Source organism: Haliotis asinina, chromosome 6, assembly GCF_037392515.1.
Source record: "Haliotis asinina isolate JCU_RB_2024 chromosome 6, JCU_Hal_asi_v2, whole genome shotgun sequence".
NCBI lineage: Eukaryota > Metazoa > Mollusca > Gastropoda > Lepetellida > Haliotidae > Haliotis > Haliotis asinina.
In genome coordinates this window covers 46,252,608-46,276,281 of record NC_090285.1, presented here as the reverse complement: position 1 = coordinate 46,276,281, position 23,674 = coordinate 46,252,608, and the positions used below count along the sequence as shown (strand labels likewise).

Sequence of the window (23,674 nt, the reverse complement as noted above, 5' to 3'; positions counted from 1 at the left end):
TGAAAGTTCCACACAGTTGCATATAATTTAATTACTCTCTCTCACCATGAAAAGCACACAATCACGCACACACGCACTCATGTGAAGCAGGACCACTCACTGACTGACTCACTCACTGACTGACTCACTCACTGACTGACTCACTGACTGACTGACTCACTGACTGACTGACTCACTCACTCACTCAATCACTCACTCTCACTCACTCACTCACTCTCACTCACTCACTCATGTGAAGCAGGACCAAAGGGCACATGCACTAAGCTATTATTACCTGTCATTAAATCTGAAGATTCAAGAGACATCCTGAGACGTATACCATCTTAGAGACACAAACACGGCAGGGTGGGCTCAGTAACCCCTGCTGCGGAGGCAACATATTCTGCATAATGAGATGAGGATAAGGAAACATCTCCCATTGCGCTCCTCTAACAATCTCAGGTGGTTATGTGTTAGGCTCACAGCAAGCCAATCCCCATTTTCTGCTCTAATAGTCAAGAGATCATGAATCTTAAGGTACACGAGGCATACAAGTGCTTGACAACAGATACACCAGAGATACCCTTATAATTTGTTATCCCGACAGGTACGAAGGGCCTTGTGTCCCAGAGGGGACTGTTAGAGTTACCCTGACTAAGTGAGCTGGTGGCCTAGAAATGTAAATTAAGAACTTGACATTGACCCTGTCTACAGGAAGTTGTCGGCAATCTTTCGTCGCTCACTCACTCACTCAGTCACTCAACATCATGCTACAGATTACACAATGACACAACTGATGGTTTAGCTCACCCGGAGTGCCACCTTCCTGTCGCCTGTTGAGTGCTGAGACAAGGTTTCGGTGCTGTGCTGCCAGGGAAGACTCACTGTTGGCTGCACCTACAGAGATACACATAGATATTAGCGATGCAAAACTAATCTTAGTTTGGTAGCTCATATTATACACATATATAATATGTGGTAATGGCATAGCTTAGTGGTTAAGGTGTTTGCTCATCATACCCAATACCCGGGTTTGATTTCCCCCATGGGTGCACTGTGTGAAACCCAGTGACCAAAAGGTTGCAACAGTCATTGAAATTCTGCAAAATTAAGGACTACAATGTAATTATGTAGCCTGTTATAGGTGCATCACCATCTTGTTTGTTACATTTAACCACTTCACAGATATATTTTTATTAGACTGTTTATACAGTTTGGTTGAAAAATTTGAAATCTAATATTAAGACTGAACTGTGACAATTCTTTTTTCATTTCTGTTAACATTTGTGTCTAGTCAGAGAGGGTAGAATTATTTTTACTTTTTTTAAAATAAATTTCTGGCTTGAGTGAGTGAGCTTAGTTTATGCTGCACTCAGCAATACTCCAGCTCTGTGGCGGTGGTCTGTAAATCTGGACCAGACCATCCAGGCTACAACTAAGAGAACAAACTGTCAGTGAAACTGTAAACATTTAGATAATAAATTACTTGACACATTAATTTCTTGATTTGTTTTATATTTCCTGAAAATTGCTAAAAATTATACATGGATACCCAAACCAATTAGTATTCATTCACAAACAAATTTTTCGTGATCCTGGAAACAAATCTCTCTACCAATAAATGTTGGATTAATTTAAATATACTAAAGTTTACTCAGTGAGCGTCTACATGATACTAGATCATACTTGTATTTATATACCAGTAAATATATTTCTGGTTGTATTTAATAGGAGAATTTGAATCCAATGATGTGATGCTAATTTCTGGTTCTGTTTGATATAAGAATCTGAATCCCTTCATCTTATATTTATCTCTGTAATATCCAGTAATCATTAATCATATGGATACCAAATTCTCATGATTCTAATTAGTCCTGTTGCAGTAATAATTGGGAGGTGAGAGCAAAGGAGTGATCAGTCATGAAATCATATACTGCTGCATACTGAACAAAACTAATTTGGGGGATCATGAAAATTGTGGCAGATATTTCCTTATTATGTGGTTTCCTGAGAAACACATACAGAAACATGTTCAAGACTTTCTTAGTTTAGTATATACAGAAGTTCATTTTAAGCAATCTGTAGATATTATAACCACTTAAATAGTGCTGAGCTCCACCTCTAATAACCATGCTCATCTCACCATCTCTCTTTTTCTTTCTCTCTCACTCCTACCATGCTATTTCTCTCTCTTTCTGTCTTCCACTCTCCTTGTCACTCTCTTGCTCACATCTCTATTTCTCTCTACTTCTCTCTCTTTCACTCACTTTCTCACTTTCTTGCTCAAATCTCTTTTTCTTTCTTTCTCTTTCTCTCTCTCTCTCCTTCTTTCACTCTCACCATGTCTCTATCTCTCTGACTTTCTCTCTTTTTCTCTGCTTCTCTCCCTTTCACCCTTTCACTCTTCCTAACCCTCTCATCTTCTCTCATTTCTCTCTTATTCTTCACTATTTCTCTCTTTCTTTCATTTTTTCTAACCCAACCCCCACCCCACCCCCACCCCTCTCTCTCGCCATCTATCTCTCTAGAGGGGGTCGTGGGATGGTTGTTCATGACTTGAAAGATGTGTTAAAGTAGTTACAAAAATGATAAATGAAAAGTCACACTATCACTGTCTTAACCTCAATAAGGGCCTAAGTAGCAACATACACCCACCCTGAAACACCTACCCCTTATGATCCCAGCTGTCCTTCAAGGTTTTCATTTGTTAGTGTTAATTAGACAGACTTGTCTCCAACAATCACAACCTGGAAAGGACGTGATCCAAGTATAGGGGATTAATGAAAAATACATGCACATAGAAGATTACCAATATTCTCAGATTTCAAAACATCTAATGAGAATTTATTGATTGGCTCTATCATAACAGTAGGTTGTCCATCATTATATCATAAGCACCACACCTTTCAGTTTCAGCAGGCAACTGGACCCAATGGCCATATTATTCCAATCTGCTCATTGTCAAACAAAATGGCTTCCTCTCCTGCCTACATCAGGCTAGTTGTCTGACAGATCCTGAATTTATTGCCCTTTGGCAAATACTCCCTATCCAAATGGTCTGATGCTGAGCATAACTAACCTAGAAAGGCCTGTCATTATTGCTAATCCTCCCAATATCAGATAAAACTGGGTTTGGATCAAATTCAGGCTGAATTGAGTCTTGAGGAGATTGAAATACCAAATGCAGCTTGAAGTCCTCTGTTTGCTGACCAAACTGGCTACCCCATAAAGCATCTCTGAAATTCACACTTCGCAAATCGGCAGTTGGCATCGAAAAATGTTGCGTTTTTAGTCCACATTAACTTAATGTTATACATGACGATCCATTCGATCATTATTTTCACGTACAATAAAATCTGACTGGCTAGTTTTTGTGTGGAAAGGTCCTTGTTGACAAGACTTTTGAAAACAGACGGACAAAAAATTGCTGAGAAAATGAGAGAAATACGAGGCGTAATGTGACAGCACTGGCAAATAATGCTTAATAAATCTTTATTGTTAATCCCGATTCAGCAAGTAACATCTATTATCACACGATTAATCCTGACTCCTGGCTTCGGCTGTATAAAGCATCTCCCCATTGTTTATTGGAGTACGGATCAGGTTCACTTTGACGGGCAATTTGTGGAGAGGTATTTTTCAGGTTTTTATTTTGTTGAACATGTTGATTTGGATGACAACTGCTACGTCCTCTGGGAAAGTGTGGAAAATCATGTCTAAGACAGCTGTGGATCAACGAAGTTTGTTGGATGAGTCCAGATTTCAGTGTCAGATTTAAAAACATGTGATGGTTTTCGGAAAGCTTTTCATGATCAATGTTCTATTCATGACTTGGTTTTTACTCCTTTTGAATGACACTAAAAATGTTAGTTCTGATGAAAATCTAACTGTTGTTTTTTTAACTCTGATCAAACAGTTTTATTCACGATAAACATTGTTTATAAGTGGCCGTGGGATATATCTTGTGAATCACACTTTTCTAATATCTGAATTTATCATGTACACCAGTATGTACCAGTTGGTTCTGTTTAAGGAACCTATCATGTTTTAAGGAGCCTACAGATGTCAATGGTATATATAGCATCAATCAGCAAACATTAATGCCACTGTTCCTAAAGCACATCATGTATTTTGTGACTATTGTTTATAATCCACCATGTTGAATACCCCAAAAAACATTTTGTAGAACAGGGTCAGCTTATCTATTTTGGGGTTAAACTTCCATTGATAATTTTTTTCAGCATCATGAATATGATAACAATTATTGAAATATCAAGTATCAGACAGTTGCTTTTATTATAGTGACAAATATTATGACAGTTACTTGTAAAAGATGTGTGGGATAATTGTTGCTATACAAATATGATCTGTTTCAGACCTATATCATGACAAATGTCTTTTATTATGTATTTAATGTGATTCATGAAATTTGCAACAAATACATATCAAGTATATCATGACAATTGTTTTTATGATATATCTAATGTGTATCATGACAGTCTTTACTAATATATATCACATATATCATGACAGTTGTTTTATTTATATATAGTGCGTATATCATGATAGTTGTCACTAATATATATCATGTCTATCATGACAATTGTAACTAATATATCATGTATACCATGATGGTTGTTACCAATATATATATCATGTATATCATGACAGTTGTTACTAATATATTATGCATATCATGACAGTTGCTTGTTACAATATATGTCATGTACATTATAACAACTGCTTTTATAGTATATATCATGTATATCATGACAGTTGTTACTAATTTGTCATGTACGTCAAGGCAGTTGTTACTAATATATTATGCATATCATGACAGTTGCTTGTTACAATATATGTCATGTACATTATAACAACTGCTTTTATAGTATATATCATGTATATCATGACAGTTGTTACTAATTTGTCATGTACGTCAAGGCAGTTGTTACTAATATATTATGCATATCATGACAGTTGCTTGTTACAATATATGTCATGTACATTATAACAACTGCTTTTATAGTATATATCATGTATATCATGACAGTTGTTACTAATTTGTCATGTACGTCAAGGCAGTTGTTACTAATATATATATCATGTATATAATGATAATTGCTACTAAAATATATGATTATGATGTCTATTGAGACATATATCATAATGGTTGGTGCTACCAACATATTGCTACATAATACTTATGGCTGTGGATAAGCAGATTTTGAACAAACTTAAACTGCTTTAAATATTACAGTTTTGTTTCCTTGTTTCTAATGGTTCCCTTCATGACAATACAATAACTCAAGGGGTAAACATTCACACACATTAGGTAATTTCTTTGAGTGGCATTCAGGAGCTGGTTTGATAATCTTTCAGGGATAGACAGCTTCTTTAATGCAATATGGATACAAGTGAGTGAGTGAGTGAGTGAGTTTAGTTTTACACCACACTCAGCAATATTCCAGCTGTATGGTGGCGGTCGTTAAATAATCGAGTCTGGATCAGACAATCCAGTGATCAACAACATGAGCATCGATCTGCGCAACTGGGAACCGATGACATGTGTCAACCAAGTCAGCGAGTCTGACCACCCGATCCCATTAGTCGCCTCTTACGACATGCATAGTCGCCTTTTATGGCAAGCATGGGTTGCTGAAGGCCTATTCTACCCCGGGACCTTCACGGGTCATATGGATACAAGTTTGTTTCATTAGATAATGACACAGTTATCAAGCAAGTGGCGACCTAGCTATATTGCTTGGGTGTTTTTCGTTCAAGGATATATGTAAGAAAAATTCCAGCTAAAATATTCAAAAAACTACATGAGAAAGCATTTTCAAAATATTTTTAAAGTGTATTTTAAAACAAGAAAAAATAAGTGATAAAAAACTGATAAATATTTCACCTCAGTCTAAGTACTGACAATACATATTTTAGTATATGTAACTGTAGTGTTAACATGACAAAGCAAGAGTCATGAATATTCTGATTCTCTTACACAAGGTATTTCTTTCTTGTGAACAGGATAACAAATTAGGTAGACAGAGACAGTAAAAAGTATCACATTGAAACTGAACCTTTCACATAATACCAGAGTGGATTTACTTCATGCATGATGAAAGTACAGAAAATATTAGAAATATCAATATATGAAGAAAGACTGTCGAAAAAGAAGACATGGAAACCAACTACTTATACAAGAAAATATCATCATGGATAAGGTTTCCAACGTAATTAGGATTTTTGTATCTGAGTAATGTACAACTGCAATTTATTCTAAGGGCAAATTTTGAAAATTGATCATCTGTAAGACAGGCTTGTCAGTAATCTGAATGTGATTAATGGGTGATTGAGAAGGAAAAGTGAGACAATACCATCATTTAGAATTCATCTGCTTGTACTTATAAACATTACAAAATATTCCAAAGAGAAATGTATATCTGTTGTTATGTGATACAAGAGATGAAGACACGATTAAATGTGTTCATCAAAGTTCATAGCACCAATCGGAGGAAGTAGTTTTCAAAACTACCTATTTTGAGAGATACTATGTTTGTTTAAAAAAAATTATCTTTTTTTTGTAAAAGATTGTAGACTGACTGCTATTGTTAGTTGCTATTGGGTTACTGGAAGTTTGTCAGTCTCTTTGAAATCACATTTTTAGCTCCAAAACAAAGTTTTCCAAGCAAGTGGTGCCGTAACTTAAACTGCACACTCAAAATTTGCTCAGGGTAGAATTTATACTAGCAGCAGCCATAGCGGCAGTAGCAGCAGCAGCAGTAGTAGTAGTAGTAGTAGTAGTAGCAGTAGCTGCTGTTGTTGTAGTAGTAGTTGCAGAAGCAGTAGTAGTAGTAGTAGCAGCAGCAGCAGCTGTTGTTGTAGTAGTAGTTGCAGAAGCAGTAGTAGTAGTAGTAGTAGCAGCAGCTGTTGTTTTTGTAGTAGTAGTAGTTGCAGAAGCAGAAGCAGTAGTATTAGTAGTAGTAGCAGCAGCAGCAAGAGTAGTAGTAGTAGTAGTAGCAGCAGCAGCAGCAGCTGTTGTTGTAATAGTAGTTGCAGAAGCAGTAGTAGTAGTAGTAGTAGTAGCAGCAGCTGTTGTTTTTGTAGTAGTAGTTGCAGAAGCAGAAGCAGTAGTAGTTATAGTAGTAGCAGCAGCAGCAAGAGTAGTAGTAGTAGTAGTAGCAACAGCAGCAGCTGTTGTTGTAGTAGTAGTTGCAGAAGCAGAAATAGTAGTAGTAGTAATAGTAGTAGTAGTTGTTGTAAGCAGCAGTTGTAGTAGAAGTTGTTAAGTAGTAGTAGTGGTAGTAGTGGTAGTAGTGGTAGTAGTTGTAGTAGTTGTAGCAGCAAAAGCAGCAGCAACAACAGCAACAGCAACTGAAGCACCAAATTGTAGCTGTTATCATCATCATTGTAGAATTACTAGTAGCAGTAGCAGTAGCAGTAGCAGTAGCAGTAGTTGTCATCATCCTCATAGTAATAGCTGTTGTTGGTGTAGTAATAGTTGTAGCAGTAGTAGTAGGAGAGGAGAAGAAGCTTTTGTAGATATTAGATGTCTGTGTCTAAGAATATTCTATCTGTGTTGTGCATCTGCAAAATCAGCAGCAGCAGAAGAAACATGAAACAGTAGTAGTTGAGTTTGTACATAATTGTAGTTGTAGGTACATTATTGTTGGAGTTTGTACATTATTGTTGGAGTTTGTACATTATTGTTGGAGTTTGTACATTATTGTAGCAGTGTATACATTACTGTAGTAGTGTGTACATTATTGCAGGAGTTTGTACTTCACTAGAGCAGATTGTACATTATTATGGGAGATTGTACATTATTGTTGGAGTTTGTACATTATTGTTGGAGTTTGTACATTATTGTAGCAGTTTATAGATTACTGTAGTAGTTTGTACATTATTGTAGGACTTTGTGCTTTATTAGAGCAGTTTGTACATTATTACGGGAGTTTGTGCATTATTGTAGGAGTTTGTACATTATTATGGGAGGTTGTACATTATTGTTGGAGTTTGTACATTATAGTAGGAGTTTGTACATTATTAGAGCAGTTCGTACATTATTATGGGAGTTTGTGCATTATTGTAGGAGTTTGTACATTATTGTAGCAGTTTATACATTACTGTAGTAGTTTGTACATTATTGTAGGAGTTTGTGCTTTATTAGAGCAGATTGTACTTTATTAGAACAGATTGTACTTTATTAGAGCAGTTTGTACATTATTATGGGAGTTTGTACATTATTGTTGGAGTTTGTACATTATTGTTGGAGTTTGTACATTATTGTAGCAGTTTATACATTACTGTAGTAGTTTGTACATTATTGTAGTTATCTGTATATTATTGGAGTAATCTGTACATTATTGTAGGAGTTTGTACATTATTGTAGGAGTTTGTACATTATTGTAGTAGTTTGTACATTATTCTTGGAGTTTGTACTCTATTAGAGTTGTTTGTACTTTATTGTAGTAGTTTGTACATTATTGTATGAGTTTGTTCTTTATTAGAGCAGTTTGTACATTATTGTAGAAGTTTGTACATTACTGTAGGAGTGTATATTATTGTAGTAGTTTGTACTTTATTAGAGTAGTTTGTACATTACTGTAGTAGTTTGTACTTTATTAGAGCAGTTTGTACATTATTATGGGAGTCTGTACATTATTGCTGGAGTTTGTACATTATTGTAGCGGTTTATAGATTACTGTAGTAGTTTGTACATTATTGTAGGAGTTTGTTCTTTATTAGAGTAGTTTGTACATTATTGTAGGAGTTTGTACATTATTGTAGGAGTTTGTACTATATTGCAGTAGTTTGTACATTATTGTAGGAGTTTGTACTTTATTGTAGTAGTTTGTACATTATTGTAGTAGTTTGCACATTATTGTAGGAGTTTGTTTTTTATTAGAGTAGTTTGTACATTATTGTACGAGTTTGTACATTATTGTACGAGTTTGTACATTATTGTATGAGTTTGCACATTATTGTAGGAGTTTGTTCTTTATTAGAGTAGTTTGCACATTATTGTGGGGGGTTGTAAATTCTTGTACGAGTTTGTACCTTATTGTGGGAGTTTATACATTCTTGTACGAGTTTGTACATTATTTAGGGAGTTTGTACATTCTTGTACAAGTTTGTACATTATTGTAGTAGTTAGTACTTTATTGTAGTAGTTTATTGTACAGTTTAATAGTACATTATTGTAGGAATTTGTACATTCTTGGAGTCAGTTAGTGTTGAGCTGCTATCACTGATATTGTGACTTACCTCCCTTGACGCACCTACTAGGATGAATGACATACACACACATACATGTGATTACACTACAGTAATCAACCATACAGACACTCTGGCCACTGAAACAGTAGAGAATATTCAACTCTGAGTGAGTGAGTGAGTGAGTGAGTGAGTGAGTGAGTGAGTGAGTGAGTGAGTGAGTGAGTGAGTGAGTGAGTGAGTGAGTGAGTGAGTGAGTGAGTGAGTGAGTGAGTGAGTGAGTTTTATGCTGCTTTCATCAATATTCCAGAAATATCATGGCAGGGGACACCTAAAATGGGCTTCACACAATGTACCCATGAGTGGAATCGAACCCTGATCTTCAGCTAGCACTTTAACCACTAGGCTACCCCGCCACTCTTCAGCTCTGCAGAGTTCAGTGGTACGGTTCAATATGATGAGTCCACACAATAAACAATAAACACAACAATGAGGTTGCACTCTTCCCTTTTCAGACTTTTCACATGTTAACTGCAACTTGTTAACATGTTAACTGTGGAACTGGGCTGTTATGCGCAGGGTATTTCAAAATCCAAGAAACACCTTTGTACCTTATTTGTTTCTTATGAATAAGCACCAAAATCCCCATTGTTTCTCATGGCCCATCTAATCTAATCACTAGAGAATGACTGAATATATATTAACAATCTCTGCCCGTTGACAACAATCAAAACTATCCGGGCATTTTTTTTATGGATTCAGAATATAACGACATGAGACCCTTTGATTGATAGAGTTAACCAACCTTTGCAGGTTTTTGGTGCAATTCTTTTCACACTGTGTATAAATATATCAACACTGTGTTCCACTAAAGATATTGCTTGTGTGATACCGAACGATATCTACAAGGAGATATCTTTTTCACAGTAGATTTTGTACAATGCACTGACAATGCTACATGACATCAAGAGCTTGATGACGTCACAATGTCTTGACATTGGTGCACTGCAAGTCTAATATGGCAGCACCATGATCAGAGATTACATTTTTCAATGAAAGATCATGAAGAGTGATTTTTATGAATCTCACCCTCGAGATCTCAGTCTCCCGGTCTTCTGATATCAAATATATCAACATTCGTGAGGTATCCTCAGTAAGCCTTGGATATATGTAATGTTATCAACTCGTGTTGACATGATTTATATCAGTAGACACTTGTGTTTGATTCTCTCCATATAATTACAACAACTACAATATCATCATCAACACTATTTTCAGTAGACTCAACAAATTGGTCATTGTACTGCAGACCAGTGAGTTTACTTTCACAAGACTTTTAGCAATATTCCAGCAATGTAATGCTTAGGAACACCAGAAATGGGCTTCACACATTGTGCCCATGTGGGGAATCAAAGCCAGGACTTTGACATGGCAAGCAGATGCTTTAACCACTAGGATACCATACTGCCTAGCTGAAGGAAGACCTCATGATGTCTGGTAACTCTCCACCCACAAACTGAAATCATGTCCTCTTATTCTCATGTATTTCTCAGTGGCATGTTTAAAGTTTAAAGAACACTGCCCTCTAACACAAAATACGTCTTTTTCAGAGACATTTGGTATTGAGATTAATAGTGTCATCCTTTTCGGGCCCTAACAACTGTACACAGAATTTATACATACCCTATAGCAATGGGGTAGCCTAGTGGTTAAAGTGTTCACTCACCATGCCGAAGGACGGGTTCGATTCTCCATGTGGGCGCTTTGTGTAAAGATCATGTCTGGTGTACTCTGTCGGGATATTGCTGGAATATTGCTAAAAGAGGCGTAAAACCATACTCACACACTCACTACAAAAGGCCAACATGTTTGAAGAAATAAGTCTGTCTTACAGTCCCTGAACCACATTATTTTGCCTACCGTCAAGCCTTCTCTGCAGTGCTAAAGCCTTAAATGAAACAAGTCCTATTTCCTCAGGTTCTCTGGTCTCCCTGGGGCTCCTTTTCCACAAAAAATGGGTTTGTTACTATCAAAATTACATATATTCAAAGACTAAGCATTAGTCTACAAGAGAAGGTACAACACTGTCAGTACACTTTCTCAGTAAATTATAGATTCTGGTACTTTCTTTGGGTTGACTCTCCCTTCTGGGATTCAAGCCCACACCCTTTGAGTCAGGCTCCTAAATGCCAGCACACAAAGTCTACTGTCTGTGTATTCATAAGAAGTTTTCCTTCAACTTAAGTTTTCTTTGATGGGCATTTTAGAAGTTTAGTTGATGAAGAGTGATTACATTTTTCTTTTTATAAAATGGATATACAACTGTTAAGGTGATGTTTTGACGTAGATTCTATATATACTCATCTTATATACATGCAGGTTCTACACATGTTATCAAGCAAGTTATCATTCTTCATTCTTTAATTTTTGTTTTGTAGATAAATACTTTAAAAAAAAGGCAGTGTTATTTCTGTGACTAAATATCCGTCCAACCACATTAGTATTGTCTGGATGCATACAATATCGCAACTTGTCTAATTCATGAACTTCCCACAATCAGTCCATGTGTTTTTAAATTACAATCAAGTTTTTATCCAAGAGTCTCCATCTAATTCAAATGTCCATTATCCACTTCTTACGTAGCCAGTGTCATGTTACTTTGCCTTTCTCTATGAAAATATGCAGTTGCTAACATTATATTCTTGTATCTAGCCTGTAAATGATACTCCTTTATCACTGGCACTAATCTCGAAATTGATACTAACATCAAATCCTTGTAGGCATCCAATCTTCCCAATAACATTCCAAAGAATAATGATGTAAGCCGCATTTTGAATAATTCATTCATCTTGAACAATAAATCCCTGTGATTTGAAAATAGCCAATACAAACTCTACCACTTCTTTGAACAAATACACCAGTTGTATTTATCTGTCACAGCAGAAAAGAAAACCCAAAGTGATTATCTATTGATAATTGAATTAGGAACAAACAGTTTTAACATCATACTGAGACAGTGATAACTACCAGATGCCTTCCCCAAAGTATCTTTTTACAAGCCGAACCTGAAATTTTAAGCCGAATATCAAATTTTTACATTAATAACTTCAAGCAGGAGACAGACTAACAAATATAATTTCTCCTTGGACTTGAGAATGTATCGCACAGCCGAAAACATGTATTCAATCCAGTGTGGATCAGTCAAAATGGAAGAAAAACGAACGGCATATTTTCTCCTCATGTTGACTGGGGAGTTTCCTCCCTGAGGTGGTATTTCAAAGCAAGACTAAGCTTTTCTTTCAGACCACTACACCTTACAGAATAAACAACTTTCCCTGAATTTATAGGTTATGGAGATACAAGAGAAACCGGACCTTCCAACAGCCGAGAAATTGGTCATTGTTCTTGTGTCACTGGGTATCGTATAACGGACAGTTAAAATCATACATGTAATGAAAACATCACACATTAATCTGGTCTGACATGAACTATGAATCATGCCAAAGACGCTGGCAATATGATCTTGCTCCGATCTGGCAAGGGAGAAGGGAATTTCAGAGGAAGGATATCAGATGTGGTCCGTACAGACCTGCGCGATCCGCACACAACCTGATGTGCAGTACAGATTACACCGCGCATCTGAGCCCCCTCCCATAATACAATTCTCCATTTCATAACTTCCTGTCGGTAATCAATGGTACAGATGCATGTCAGAAACTAATACCACCGATATGGTTTAGAAGGGTTGTCCATTGATTCTTAGAATATCTCCCCGCTAGACATTTCGTATAGAGACTCTGATGGATGCTGGCTTCGTTCTGACACAAAAACATTCATCATTTGCCAAAGTTTTTCCAAACTTCTTCTGCTTGTATTGCACTCTTCATAAATATTGATTCTGATATTATTGAAGAAGGTGAAGTTTTTAGGCCATTTATTCTAATTCCAAACTATATTTTAAAGAATTAATCACTCTTGCTGTTACATTTTCTTGAAATGTTTTTATTTATTTCAACTATTGTATTTCATCTCAAGGTCATATTATTGGAATCTACATGTGGCACCAGTGTTTCATATAAATCTCATTTCAGTATGTTTCTAGTGAACACATGTAGTTTTTAAAGTGAGTGAGTGAGTGTGTGAGTTTAGTTTTATGCCGCACTCAGCAATATTCCAGCTATATGACGGAGGTCTGTAAATAATCAAGTCTGGACCAGACAATCCAGTGATCAACAACATGAGCATCAATCTGCGCAATTGGGAACCAGTGACATGTGTCAACCAAGTCAGCGAGTCTGACCACCCGATCATGTTAGTCACCTCTTACGACAAGCATAGTCGCCTTTTGTGGCAAGCATGAGTTGCTGAAGACCTATTCAACCCCAAGACCTTCACAGGTTTTAGACCCCATAAGAATTACACTACCTACATAATGTATTTACTAATCACAGTGTTAACAAATCCACCTGATTTCTTCTCTGTTTTTAAACCTATCCTTTAAGCATCATGGAATGACACAAAAGAGCAATTCATATTTCATTAATCTAGGGACAGCACACAGCAGATCCAGTTTTGTCCACACAAACTGATGAAATTCATAACAAGAAAGAGGAAACAGTCCTAGCATGACTGATGGCACGTAGGGACATGAATAATGTTGTTCTCAACTCCTTGAGGAGAATACACTGTCACACCAGCTGGAAGTCCCCAGCTATTCAGGATATGTTACAGCCAGCAGCAAAACAACATGTAAGTAACAAGAAACTATTTAGTTCATGAGTGCAAAACTCCACAAGAATCAGAAATTAAAAGATCTAAATAATCAAATCATGCATCATCATCCCTCTCTGTCTCTGTCTCTCTGTCTCTGTGTCTCTGTCTCTCTGTCTTTGTCTCTCTGTCTTTGTCTCTCTGTCTCTCTGTTTTTGTCTCTCTGTCTTTGTCTCTCTGTCCCACTTCTTGATTTGTCTGTACCATGTACTAAGTTCCAAAAAGTGGAAACTGTCAGCGTGAGCTTACTTACACAAGTCAGAAAGTGCCACTCTTAAAATACCAGAAAGAACATCTCTCCCTTCTCTTTCTCTCTGCTTCTCTCTTTTACTCTCTCTTGCTCACATCTGTCTATCACTACCAGTCTCTCTCTCACTCTCTATTGCTCTCTCTCTCTCTCTACGCTCTCTCTCTCTTTCTCTCTCTCAAATATATAAGATCAATTCTATCAACAAGATTTATATCATTAAAAACTGTTCAGAATCTGAACTACATAAGGTTGTCTTTTACATCGAACAAAAATTAGAAACGACAAAAAGTCCAAGTTTTAATTTTCAAAAGTTTGAAGAACATTATGTAACAAACGTCTGCAAACGTTAACTGTTTCAGCTATAAAGGCAGTATACAACAAGTGCAACTGTCTCTGTTTAAGTAAGTCATGACAAGGGGAGATAACTAGGCTAGGGGAATAACTATGTGTTACTTGTTAGGCCCTGCGTACCAAAAACATTAAACCAAATATATGTACTGCCTTACAATCATTTTAACATTTTTTCCCTATTTTTCTGCCCTTTTCATTAAAGGAGCATGATACTTGCATTGTTTTTTAGCACAAAAATTAGCTGCTTAATGTTTTAATTGTTTTAAGCCATTTCACTAAGCAGATATTCATGTCACCTTTTTCAAATTATCTGCACATGATGAATAAATTATACTCATGGTAACTCTAGTCTTTTGCATTTATGATAGTCAAACTTCAGTTAATGTTCTGATCCAAGTCTCAAGTCTCTCTATAGACAGTAAAGTGTGTTTATTTTAGTATAAAATGTATGTGGGAGAAAGGTTTAATGAGAAGCATAGCAAATACACTTTACATCATGGGGGACAATCAAAGATCATATTTCAAAGACAGGCTAGCACTGAACCCAAGACTTTACCAACAGGACACAAAACCCAACACTCTCAACTGTGCCCACCATGTCCATCGATTCATAAACAGAACAATTATCAGTTCAATAATCATCAAATTCAAAAGCTGGAAAAGAATTCTTCACAAAATGTTCACATCCTTAAAAAAACAGCAATTGAGTAGCTATTCACAAAAACAGTTTCAAATAACCCATTTTTTAACCAAATATTTCTTTGGATTTAGATATTTTTTCCACTCACTAAAAACAATTTTTAGACAAATAGTTTATTCCAGATTATTGAGTCATTGTCCAAGCTAAAACAATTGAAAAAGAGAAATTGGTTTATTAGATATGATCTGATATATGTTATGTCAGTCAGACAGAACAGAAAAAAATGTTTCAAAGAATAAAAACACAAATGATTATATTCCACATGGACCTGTTTTGAATTTTTTTGCTGGGAAAGGAAATACTCACAAATTATAATAATATTTCTCATTTGCAAAATTTGGGGTCACTAGATCTCTAACCTAAAAATGGTAGCTTATCTCTCCTGTTTTTATTATGGCTAAAAGGCAAAGAATTTTGTCATTTGCTTTGTCAGCTGTTGTCTAATTTCAATCATGAGTCTTCATAAACACAAATATATATGTACCCTTTCTTTAACACACTGTCTGTCTTACTGTTCAATTTTGTTACTAGAAGCTGTTATCCTCATGTTCATACTCCATTAGACTCCTACAGCAAAACAATATTGATCCCATTGTCTATCTGAAATAATATGTTCCTGCTTCTTGAGTAGGTCCTGTAATGAGCATGAAGTAAAATTGTTAATTACTTATGCAATGTTATCCTCTACATTGTTAGAACATGATCTGACATTATCTCAAGATGGTGATATTTATACGCTGGAAACTACCCTATAGCAAAATAGCAGCTCAGGTGCCCAATGAAGCTCGGGAGACCAAACATGGCAGTAGGTTTTATTGAACCGTTCTTCCGATCAGGAGCTGTGGATGCCGATGACACAGGTCCTCATGATTGGCGTCGGAGACTTTCATGTGCGTGTAAATATGGCATATATCATGGACAGCTTGCGCACTGCATAACTCAAGACAGCCGACTAATTTCAATAAAAATTCTTCCGAAACCACAATTTTTCATGTTGCCATGTGTTCATATCTCTTTAAAGGATCAAATTGTTTCATGAGTGATACACAGAAATAAGCAGCCTTTCTCCTAAACGTAAACAAGGACAAAGACAATTTCCATCACTTAAGTTACTTTTTTGTAAAAGAATAAGGATTTTGAGCATCACTGATGTTTTGATTTGAGGACTGAGATGAAATTGTGCATTAAATACAGTGTTGAGAAATGGTCACTGAAGGGACTATGTACATGCAGATTCATCAATAGTAACCTAGATGGAATTTTAAGACTGAGAGCTGTTTGATTTCACAGGCTGCAGTGCCTCAGATATGACATGACAACCTGCCTGTTGTGCAGCTTGGTTGGTACATAGGTGATTGATAGCATGAACAATGCTTGAAGTTAGTGAGTGAGTGGGTTCAGTTTCATGGCACTTTTAAGAAGATTCCAGCAACGTATCAGTGGAAGACACCAGAAATGAGCTTCACACATTGTGCCAATGTGGGGAATCGAAGCCAGGTCTTCAGAATGATGAGCAAACACCTTAACCACTGGGCTACCCCACTGCCCCACAACAATTTAACACGTGTAGATTGTAACACAGATATTGTGATGTGTTAGTTAGCTTGAAAATTCGCTGCCATGTAAACCCTACTGCCACTGACAAACAGCAGCAGGTGCCAGCGTGCAATGGGTCAGTGGGTCAATACTCCTCCAACAGGAATGAGTGAGTGAGTTTGGTTTAAACAATAGTCCAGCAACAGCATATGAAGGGGTACCCCAGAAATGGTCTTTACACACTGTGCCCATGTGGGGAATCAAACCCTGTTCTTCTATGATGAGCAACACTTTAACCAACACCAAACCACATACAGGATAATATATGACACTGGTTTTAAATTATACGATGTTTTATTACATGCAAACAATTTGAATATGAATCCATTTTTATTCTAAATGGCATCCATATACGTAGAAGGCAAATAACAACCAATCAAATTGCTTCGGTAAGTTTTGAGAATAATTTAAAAATTATTGAGGTTGCCATGGCTACAGAACAAAATGGTTGTCAGTGTATGTTCTCGTGGCTGTTGTGTGATGGTTTTGACAATACAAACTGACATTAGACAGTTATTTATAAATGCAGTTGTAGTTCAGTATAAAGATGTCAAAAGTTGCAAAAATGTAAAATCAGAAGCAGTGCTCATGGTATTCAAAGTTGACAATCAAGAAAACTGGACAAAATCAGTTGAGTATACAGAAAATTACTCCTAAAACAACCTGAATACGACTTCATGATTAATTGTAATGGGGTAAACATAAATTTAGACGACTATGATATTCTGTAAACAGTAATTTTAAACTATTCATATCCCAGAACAAGGCTACTGCTTCAAATAATGTTAAAAAAATATTGTCTGAGGTCACATGTTGTCATTCGAATTATCTAATAATATATGGACAGCAACCCCTTTAGGTGTTATTAAATCAGTTGTTAACAGATGTGCAACCAGTTTATCTGCTGTCAAGTCAGTGGTTTTCAATTTAACTGATGTGTACTCTGTTATCAGTCATTTAACCTGTTATGCAGTCAGTTGTTAAATGAGGTGCAACCAGTTTAACTCTTGTACAGCAAAATTTTAAACTGTTCTGCAACCAGTTTGTCTGTTTTATCTAATATCATACCCTGGAGAGTGAAACGTGAAAAGTTAATAATAAATTAAATTATTCTTTTTGAATACCTTAACAATCATCAAATGTAGTTGTACAGGTAGCAAACTACAAGGTATGAATCTTGACAAAATCCAACCTCCAGATACTCGTATGACATGCTACTCACTGAGACGCCCACTCTCTCCCTCCTCCGGCGTCAACAGTCCACTCTCGCTGCCATCGAGGCTGTCACCATCACACATGTCGCCATCATCCATGCCGTCTTCAGGCCGATAACGCCCCAGGTTAAGCTGTTCCGTTTCACTACTGCTGACTTTGTCATAGCCGTACCAGCCCAGGAGTTCATTCATAGTAGTCTCTGCATAGTCCTGTAACAGACAGGATAGTTAACACTGCTGTAATGATGTGTCAAACTATCGATGGATTGCACTTGTTGAGTCTTCAAAAGCAGTTAATCGATGGTAGAAATGAAACACTATTGATGCATTGATAGTATGTACGACTGTTGATAGTTTAGCAGCAACTCAAAATACAGAAGGTGCCAAAGTTGCTTACTTTGATTTTGGGTTATCTGCCCCTGTTACCTCTACAAACATGGCAGCAAACACGGCACGTAACTCTCTCTCACTTGGAGTTTGAAACTGTAACTAACAATAAGTGTATGTTTGAACTGTTTACTTGATCTGGGTTTCAGGCTTTTTGTCAGTTTGTAAAAGAGACTGAACCTACCTCAGCTTGTATTAATTTCACATAAACAACACATTCATTTGGGAAATGACTTCAACTGAGACAATTCAAGGAGAAATCAAACTATTGCAATAGTTGGTCACAACAGACTATCACTATCATAATAATATGTTGCAAAAGACTATCACTATTGCAATAGTTGGTAGCCCCTCAATAGCTCCCCTATTTGCTAAGTATGACATTCATACATGATGTGGTAACATATACCACTGTTAAATGTAAAGTGTGTGCATTCATAGTGGTCATCTTATGACAGATTGTACGCTTTTACTACGTTTGTGCATTTATATTGTCACATCAGCAAGACTAACTTATCTTACATCTCGCACTATTATACCCTCAGAACTGCCATCTCACTCCATCCACTACTTGTATAAATGTCTTACCCAATCTGCTACATTAATTCACATCTTACTCAGTAATTTCACCTGAACTTTCATCTCAACCCATCTTCTAGTTGTACTAACATCTCACCCCATCTGCTATCTTAACTCCCTTTTCACCACATTGTCTACTTTATCCCATCTGTTATCTTAACTCACATCACACCTTGTTAGCTTACCTGAACTTCTACCCCATCCCATCTATTGTCTTAACTCACATCACACCCTGTGAGCTTACCTGAACTTCTATCCCATCCCATCTATTGTCTTAACTCACATTGCACCCTGTTATCTTACCCAAACTTCCATCCTATCTATTGTCTTAACTCACATTGCACACTGTTATCTTACCCGAACTTCCATCCCATCCCATTTGTTGTTGTAACTCACATCACATCCTGTTATCTCACCTGAACTTTCTACCTTACCCTATCTTAATCACAGTGTGTAAATCTTTGTATATCTACTCCACAATACAATTTATGAAACCCTTCTTCTACCCTGCCCCAGGTACATCAGATGTTTGGATCCCTTTACGTCACGTAGCCAGCATGTGCAGCTGGACAAAAGTACACACAGGTGCGTGGGAGGCTGTGTTCACCATTGAGGCAGACAGCCTGTGACAGTGAAAGTGTTACCTAACCCCACTCATTGAGCTAGTCTAGAAACACCCTCCCACACCACATCCCATTTTAATTTTGCTGAATAATCTACAAAAGCGAAGATCACCAAATATGCTTGGAATGTTGTGCCATATTGCTGACCGTCAGAACTGTTATCGTATATCACACATGTAGGGTGCTATTTCTGTATGCTATTTTATATGCTGCATGCAGTCAGCACATGTGTTCTGTTCAGGATGTTCCTATCACATTGGGCCACCTCAACTATCCAAGGAAGGCTTTTAAATCCTAGTCTCATCCTCTCAACCCTAGGTCCTATATTACCCTATGTCCCGTCTCACCCAACTCCTGTCTCACAAATTCCTGTCTCATTCAACTGAAGCATCATCTCGTCCTTACTCCTGTGTCACCCTTTCTGCACTTACTCCTCTCTCACCTGACTCTTGTCTCACCTAACTCTTCTCTTATTCCATCTCCTGTCTCATCCAGTTCCAGCATCATCTCTTCCTTACTCCTGTCTCACCCAACCCCTGTCTCACCCAATTCGTCTCTCACCCAAATGGACCATCATCTTTTCCTTACTCCTGTCTCACCCTTTCTACACTTACTCCTCTCTTTTGTCTTATCTATCTCCTCTCTTATTCCAACTCTTGTCTCACCCAACTCCTGTCTCACCCAACTCCTATCTCACCCCTGTCTCACTCAACTCCTGTCTCATCCTACTCGTAACTCTGCCCAACTCATTTTTCCTTCCAAGTCTCACTCAACCCCTCAACCAACCTCTGTTTCACCCAACACCTGTCTCACCCAACTCCTGTCTCACCCAACTCCACCATCATCTATTCCTTACACCTGTATCACCCTTACTTTACTTACCACTCTCTTACCAAACTTTTGTCTCACCTAACTACACTCATATCCCAGCTCCTATCTCACCCAACTCCTCTCTCACCCAACTCCTAATCCTACCTTACTCCTCCTCATTCTGACTCTCACTCAACCCCTATCTCACCCAAATCAAGCTTCATCCAACTCATGCCTCACACAACTCCACCCTCATCTTTTAATTACTCCTGTCTCACCCTTACTACACTTACTCCTCTCTCAGGAAACTCTTGCCTCACCTCCTCTCCTCTCCTATACAAACTCCTGTCTCACCAAACCCTGACTGGCCCTACTCCTGTTTCGTCCAACCTTTGTCTCATCCAACTCCTGTCTCACCCAACCTCTGTATCATCCAACACCTGTCTCAACCATTCTCTGTCTCACCCAGCCCGTCTCACCCAACTCCTGCCTCACCCAACTCCACCATCATTTATTCCTTACCCCTGTCTCATCCTTACACTTACCCTTCTCTCACCAAACTTTTGTCTCACCAAACTTTTGTCTCACCCAACCCAACCATCATTTCTCCTTACACCTGTCACACCCTTACTCTTACCAGTCCCATCTAACTGAAGTCTCACCTGTATTATTCTCCCATCCAACTCAAGTCTCATCCTTATTCTTCTCTCATCCAAATCCTGTCTAACCTTTAATATTCTGTCATCAAAATCCTGTATTACCCAACCCATGTCTCCTCCAAATCCTGTCTTACCCAACCCCATCTCTCATCCCAATTCTTGTCCCACTCTCATCTAAACTTCTACAGTATAACTGCATTTCCTTAATGCCTCTATTAAGTTTCATGTTACATTCAACACACAGCTGATATTATGAGGCATACGGTGGTAAACTACTTTTCTCTCTTGACTTGTATTGTTCTTGGAGTTGTGAATTGTCACTAAAGCATGACACCTGATAGCCAAATGTGCAATATCATATTTAATACTGAATTCCTATATTTTCTTTTTTTTATTTTAATGATGATCATTAATGTAACTACTCTATATTTATTGAATTTTCTGTATGGTGTACAGTTTAAATATATCCCACTGGCCATTACACACCTTTTTGCATGCATACAAATTTAACAGTGAGAGCTTGTTTCATAGCAAAACATGAAGAAGTGTGTCATGCTCCAAAATAGAGGTCATCTTAAACACACTGCATCATGTCAAAGCTGAGCATAACTGCAAAAATATTAGATTTATTATGGCCATTCAATTCTTATGAATATATTTTACCAGCAGGATGCATTGGATTACCTTTTTATTAGCAAATAGTCTCTGACATCAAGATGTTGTAAATGCCATCAATTGGTCATTTGAAACAGAAAATGGGAATCTGATCTTACACACTGAAAGAAAGTTTGGAGCCCCCAAATATTAGAACTTTTCACAATTTCCACTTGATGGGAGGGTGGTTGTTTGTTGGACCAGGTTACCTGCATACTGTCCAGACAAGATTGAGGTGCACACAGGGTGGGTATACAGACAAGACTAAGGTGACTACAGGGTGGATATACAGACAAGACTAAGGTGACTACAGGGTGGGCATAGCGACAAGATTGAGGTGCACACAGGGTGGATATACAGACAAGACTTGGTGACTACAGGGTGGATATACAGACAAGACTAAGGTGACTACAGGGTGGGTATATAGACAAGACTAAGGTGACTACAGGGTGGATATATAGACAAGACTAAGGTGACTACAGGGTGGATATATAGACAAGACTAAGGTGACTACAGGGTGGGTATATAGACAAGACTAAGGTGACTACAGGGTGGGCATATTGACAAGATTGAGGTGCACACGGGTTGGATATATAGACAAGACTAAGGTGACTACAAGGTGGGCATATCAGCAAGATTGAGGTGACTACAAGATGGAGATATAGACAAGACTAAGGTGACTACAGGATTGGGTATATTGACAAGATTCAGAAGCACACAAGTTGGATATACAGACATGAAGAGGTGACTACAGGGTGGATATATCAACAAGATTCAGGTGCACACAGGGTGGATATAATATTAGACATGGTTCAGGTGCATACAAGGTTGATATATCAACAAGACTGTTCGTGGATATATAGACAAAATTCAGTAGCATACAGGGTGGATATATTGACAAGATTGAAGTGCACAGCGTGGATATATAGACAAGACTAAGGTGAATACAGGGTGGGTATATCGACAAGAAAAAGGTGCATATAGGGTGGATAATGACAAGATTGAGGTGCACACAGGAAGGATATATAAACAAGACTAAGATGACTACCGGGAGGATATATAAACAAGACAGAGGTCACTACATTGTGGGCATATTGACAAGAGGTGCATACAGGGTGGATATACAGACAAGACTGAGGTCATTACAGGGTGGGTATATCGACAAGATTCAGGTGCAGACATTTAGGAAATCAACAAGACTGAGGTGCATACAGGTGAATATATTGACAAGATGGCAATGACATTGGGATGAGGAACTTTGACATTTTCAACATTTCTGTTTCACTGAAATGCTTAACTGATTGGTTTTGTTACTTTTCCTTCAATAAATAATGACACCAAAATCATTTAACATAAAGAATCCTGAGCACACAGAAAAGTGTTTGGATTATCACCTAGTATATCAACCACACAATTTCTATGTTCATGTTTAAAGTATCTTTAGACCCCATTCCTGAAACACAGAAGCAAGATTCCAAAACTCACAAAGAGGGGCACAAGATTCAGACACTATTATCCTGATAACAGTTTCTCTTTGATATGTTAGAACTTGCAAAGTGCAGTTTTTAAATGTCTCAAATTCACATCTCCATTTCAGGAGAGCCAAATTTTTCTTAGCAGCAGCTTAAGCACTTCCTGTTGTGCTGATGGCACAAAATCATCTGGAAATCTTTAAAACACTGAAATGTATACTTTATAGTGCAGGGGTGTTCTTCCAGGAGGGAACAGGATGATGGCATGTTGTAGGATAACAGTATGGTATGTGGATGAACAAGAAGGTGGTGGGTGGAGGATAGGGTGTTGATAGATGGGTGGCTATAAACTGGTGGTGGTGGGTGGGTACGGGTATTGATGAAGGGTTGGCTTTACAGAAACAGTGGTGGTGG

General features: G+C 37.5%; 1 protein-coding gene across 1 annotated transcript in view; it reads right to left on the bottom strand.

The window, feature by feature from the left end:
* The window catches only part of LOC137287073 (sine oculis-binding protein homolog), an 84,176-nt gene that overhangs the window by 18,869 nt on the left and 41,633 nt on the right, over positions 1-23,674 (bottom strand). Inside the window, exons 2-3 of the mRNA XM_067819193.1 lie at positions 18,085-18,286; positions 790-876 (exon numbers count right to left, since the gene is read on the bottom strand). Coding sequence (XP_067675294.1) covers positions 790-876; positions 18,085-18,286 — 289 coding nt within the window. The remainder of the gene's footprint in view (positions 1-789; positions 877-18,084; positions 18,287-23,674) is intronic.